The 4360-nt window shown below is 39.2% G+C and overlaps 1 protein-coding gene across 2 annotated transcripts in view; it reads left to right on the top strand.

Annotated features, from left to right (window-relative positions):
• The window catches only part of NEB (nebulin), a 223643-nt gene that overhangs the window by 98317 nt on the left and 120966 nt on the right, over positions 1-4360 (top strand). Inside the window, exons 65-66 of one of the 2 annotated variants that reach the window (XM_011987846.1) lie at positions 148-459; positions 777-980. In XM_011987846.1, coding sequence (XP_011843236.1) covers positions 148-459; positions 777-980 — 516 coding nt within the window. The remainder of the gene's footprint in view (positions 1-147; positions 460-776; positions 981-4360) is intronic. The other variant, XM_011987847.1, reaches the window with a different exon arrangement.

Raw genomic sequence — 4360 nt, 5'->3', positions numbered from 1 at the left:
AATTTAGGATGAGGAGATAAACTGATATTCAGATTCTTTCATTTCTCTGCAAGAATTAGCAATTTTAAAATAATAAAGTTTTAAATTAATGAGGCTTCTAAGCCTTTCTATTCATTTTTATTTTTGAAATGATCACCTTTATTTCAGTACAAATATAAAGATGGTTACCGCAAGCAGCTCGGCCACCACATTGGAGCCCGGAACATTGAAGATGACCCCAAGATGATGTGGTCCATGCACGTGGCCAAGATCCAGAGTGACAGAGAGTACAAGAAGGACTTTGAGAAGTGGAAGACCAAGTTCAGCAGCCCAGTGGACATGCTGGGGGTGGTGCTGGCCAAGAAGTGCCAGACTTTAGTCAGCGACGTGGACTACAAGAACTACCTGCACGAGTGGACCTGCCTGCCCGACCAGAATGATGTCATGCATGCTCGGCAGGCCTATGACCTCCAGAGCGATGTGAGTAATTAAGATCCATGGTAACTGTGCTCATAGTAGTAATTCACAGAAATACTGAGACAGTGGTCTAAGATTAGGTAGAACCCTGAGAAGGGATGGCATTTCTTCTCTCTGCTCATTTTTTAGGCACCTCTTCCCCTTACTTTTTTTGGAGAGAAAGAAAGTAATACCTGAAACTATATTCAATTTGGCCTTCATATATTGAAGGACATGTACATGAAGTTTGACTATCCAAGCTTTCTAGTGTTATTTTTTTATTTTTGAAATCATGTTAGAACAACTTCAGTAATACTCACTTTTGTGTTTAATCTCTGCAGAACATTTACAAATCTGATCTCCAGTGGCTGAGAGGCATTGGCTGGGTCCCCATTGGGTCTGTGGATGTGGTCAAGTGCAAGAGAGCTGCCGAAATACTGAGTGATAACATCTACCGTCAGCCTCCGGACAAGCTGAAATTTACCAGTGTGACTGATTCTCTGGAGCAGGTGCTGGCCAAGAACAACGCCCTCAACATGAACAAGGTGAGCCCCAGTTGCCTCAAGCTTCCTCAAGATGCCAGAAGATGTCATTATATTTTAATGACTAATGGAGCCAAAATTATCTATGAAGGCGTGGGGTCGCATTTACCTTCTGAATTACATGCTTGAAATCCTCTAAATAATTTTGACTATTCCCAGTTTCAATCTTGATAACTAGTAATAAGACTCACACTTCCAGCAGAATACTTCATATTAAAGTCTGGCTTATTTTTCCTAATTAGGTCAGTAATAATAGTTTTAAATGAACTTTTTGTCATTTCTATTTCAAATGATTTTTAATCAACATCTTATCTTCTTCAATAGCGTTTATACACAGAGGCCTGGGACAAAGACAAGACGCAGATCCACATAATGCCTGACACACCAGAGATTATGTTGGCAAGGCAGAACAAAATCAACTACAGCGAGGTAGGGGCCAGAATCTGTGCTGCTATATTGTGGTGGTGTTGTCTGTACTTAGTTTTGTGGAGATTCTTGAGCCTCAGCTGTCATGGTGCATGTGGCTCTTTGATTTCACACTCCGCCCATCCAGCCTTTCATCTCTGTGTTAAATATTACATTTGATGGGATTCCACTGGCAAACTGAAGTCATATTGTCTTTTCTGTTCATGGCGATTTCCAAAGTGAGTCAGTGGGACTGAGTAGTATTTTAGACATTTCAGAGGATTGTTAGATAAAATACTGGCCCATTATTTCTGCCAAAATATGCATGCCCACTAATTCCATCCCTACCAATTAGATATATCAGTAAATCACCACACCTCTCCAGGACAGAGAGAGTAAAGGGACAGAAAAGGCCACAGTTAAAATAACTGAGCTTTGTCTATAGAAAGAAAACCTTAGGCATGAGGAAGAAGTGTTCTCCATTAACAACACTGATTACTGACTTTTTAAAAAGTAAAATGCAATTTTATAGACACATGGTTTACTAATATGATACAACCAAAATTTAGAAAGTTGTGATTATAGTTCTTAACTACATTTTGTTATATTTTAATTTTTCTTATTTGTCTTTTAAACATTATAAAATATTACATGATTGTCGTACAAATTGTAGGTAATAAAAATGAATAAAAATATATTTACATACATATAAATAGTTATTAAACATTGTTCTGCCATTTTTTTTTCACTTAGTGGTATGTATGGATTGCTGCTTTGCTCATCAATCTGTATTACTAGATTGTGTTAATCTATGCTGATATGTATAGCATGTTGATCTATGTATAGCATATTAATCTATAATGATATATAATAGGTTAATATATCAATATATACTAATGTTCATTGATATACCCCATTTATTTCTAATGCTATATAGCATTTTTGGTAGAGTATAATTTATTTGCTTTCCACTGTTGCCAGAAACTTGAATTGTCTCCAGTTCCTATCCTTTTCTAAATTTTAGGATATAACTCACTTAATACTCTCTGAATTGTTGATGTCAAACCTTTTGCTTTAACTCCGGCTTTCTTTGTGTAGACTCTATACAAACTTGCCAATGAAGAAGCAAAAAAGAGAGGCTACGACTTGCGAAGTGATGCCATCCCCATTGTGGCTGCCAAGGCCTCCAGGGACATTATCAGTGATGTGAGTAGCAGCACCCTGGATATTTACATGGATGCATGAAGTGGGGAGGCAGGATTATTACTATTATAGCATTTGGCAGCCAGTTTGAGTACATTTATTGGCTTATTTTTCTAAATCAAATAAATGTTTTTTGTTTGAAAAAACTCATATTTTAAGCTTCGGAAGACTTCAGTATCTACGTCCAAGGTAGGAAGGGGTAACCTAAACCAGTATACTTCAATCCACTATAAAATTGGGTGTGATTCTACAATTTTTCATATCTACAATTATGAGAAATTCATCTCCATATTTTGAGCAGGGAGCCTCACAGAAAATAGAAAATGGCAGAAGACGTGTTAAAAAATAACTTAGTTACATGTATTTGTTCAACATCAGAAAAAGAGCTGATAGAACCAAGTCTAGGAAAATCCACCTTTCCCCAAATCTGCTCTGTGTTTTTGCCAACTCTTTTTTTTTTTTTTTTTGGAAATTTTTTTTACATGCTTCCTTCTGAATTCTTTTAAAATGAAAACAGAAAGACAAAGAGGAAAACAAGAAAATGGTGAACCTAATTTCCCCTCCTACCATCTCTGAAAGAGGTGGATTCTTTGGTGGAAAATTCAGACTACTTCTTCTTCTTCCTTCTTCCTTCTTCCTTCTTTTGTTTTTTTGTTTGTTTGAGACAGAGTCTCAGAGTCTCACTCTTGTTGCCCAGGCTGGAGTACAATGGTGTGATCTTGGCTCACTGTAACCTCCACCTCCCGGGTTCAAGCGATTCGCCTGCCTCAGACTCCCAAATAGCTGGGATTACAGGCACCCGCCACCATACTTGGCTAATTTTTTTTTTTAGTATTTAGTATTTTTTGTATTTTTAGTAGAGACAGGGTTTCACCATGTTGGCTAGGCTGGTCTCAAACTCCTGACCTCAGGTAATCTGCCTGCCTCGGCCTCCTAAAGTGTTGGGGATTACAGGCGTGAGCCACTGTACCCAGCTGAAAATTCAGACTTCTGTAAATACTTGTTAGGATTGGTGTGGTGCATTGTCTGAAATAGAGAGAAAATATCCAGTTAGCCCTTACCATCACCACCAACAAAATGCTTTTTTGTAGATATATATTCCATTTTCTCACTTGAGGAATCCCAAACAAACCTCAGTCAAATTTGATCTCCAACAGAGCAGGGCTTGTAGGATGGAAACATAATCCAGACTATTTCAGGGAGTCAAGTACCCCAGCAGAGCGGGATTTGGGAAGGAGTGTGGATGTGTTGAATGGAGGGATAAAATGGTATCTGTGGACTCAGGAATAGCAGTCCCAAAATCATATGTAAAATTTCTGGGTTCGTGATTTCATGGGCCCAAGATGAAGAAACGGCAGTACACAGCACCGAATGATCTTCTGGAAGTGTTGCTTCCTTTATTTTCAGAAACTTAACGTCTACAAGCCATAAGACCATGTAGTTTGGCCTGTCTTCCCACTGGACTATTCCCATTAGACTGTTACTGTTAGATTATTTATGAGACTTCCCATTAGACTACTGCCCATTAGATTAGTGCTGTAGAGTCTAATAAGAATTTAGGGCTGGGCGCGGTGGCTCAAGCCTGTACAATCCTAGCACTTTGGGAGGCCGAGACGGGCGGATCACGAGGTCACGAGATCGAGACCATCCTGGCTAATATGGTGAAACCCCGTCTCTACTAAAAATACAAAAAACTAGCCGGGTGAGGCGGCGGGCGCCTGTAGTCCCAGCTACTCGGGAGGCTGAGGCAGGAGAATGGCGTAAACCCGGGAGGC

The sequence above is a fragment of the Mandrillus leucophaeus genome, unplaced genomic scaffold (assembly GCF_000951045.1).
Source record: "Mandrillus leucophaeus isolate KB7577 unplaced genomic scaffold, Mleu.le_1.0 Scaffold318, whole genome shotgun sequence".
Classification (NCBI taxonomy): Eukaryota; Metazoa; Chordata; class Mammalia; order Primates; family Cercopithecidae; genus Mandrillus; species Mandrillus leucophaeus.
This window is presented reverse-complemented; position numbering and strand designations above follow the sequence as displayed.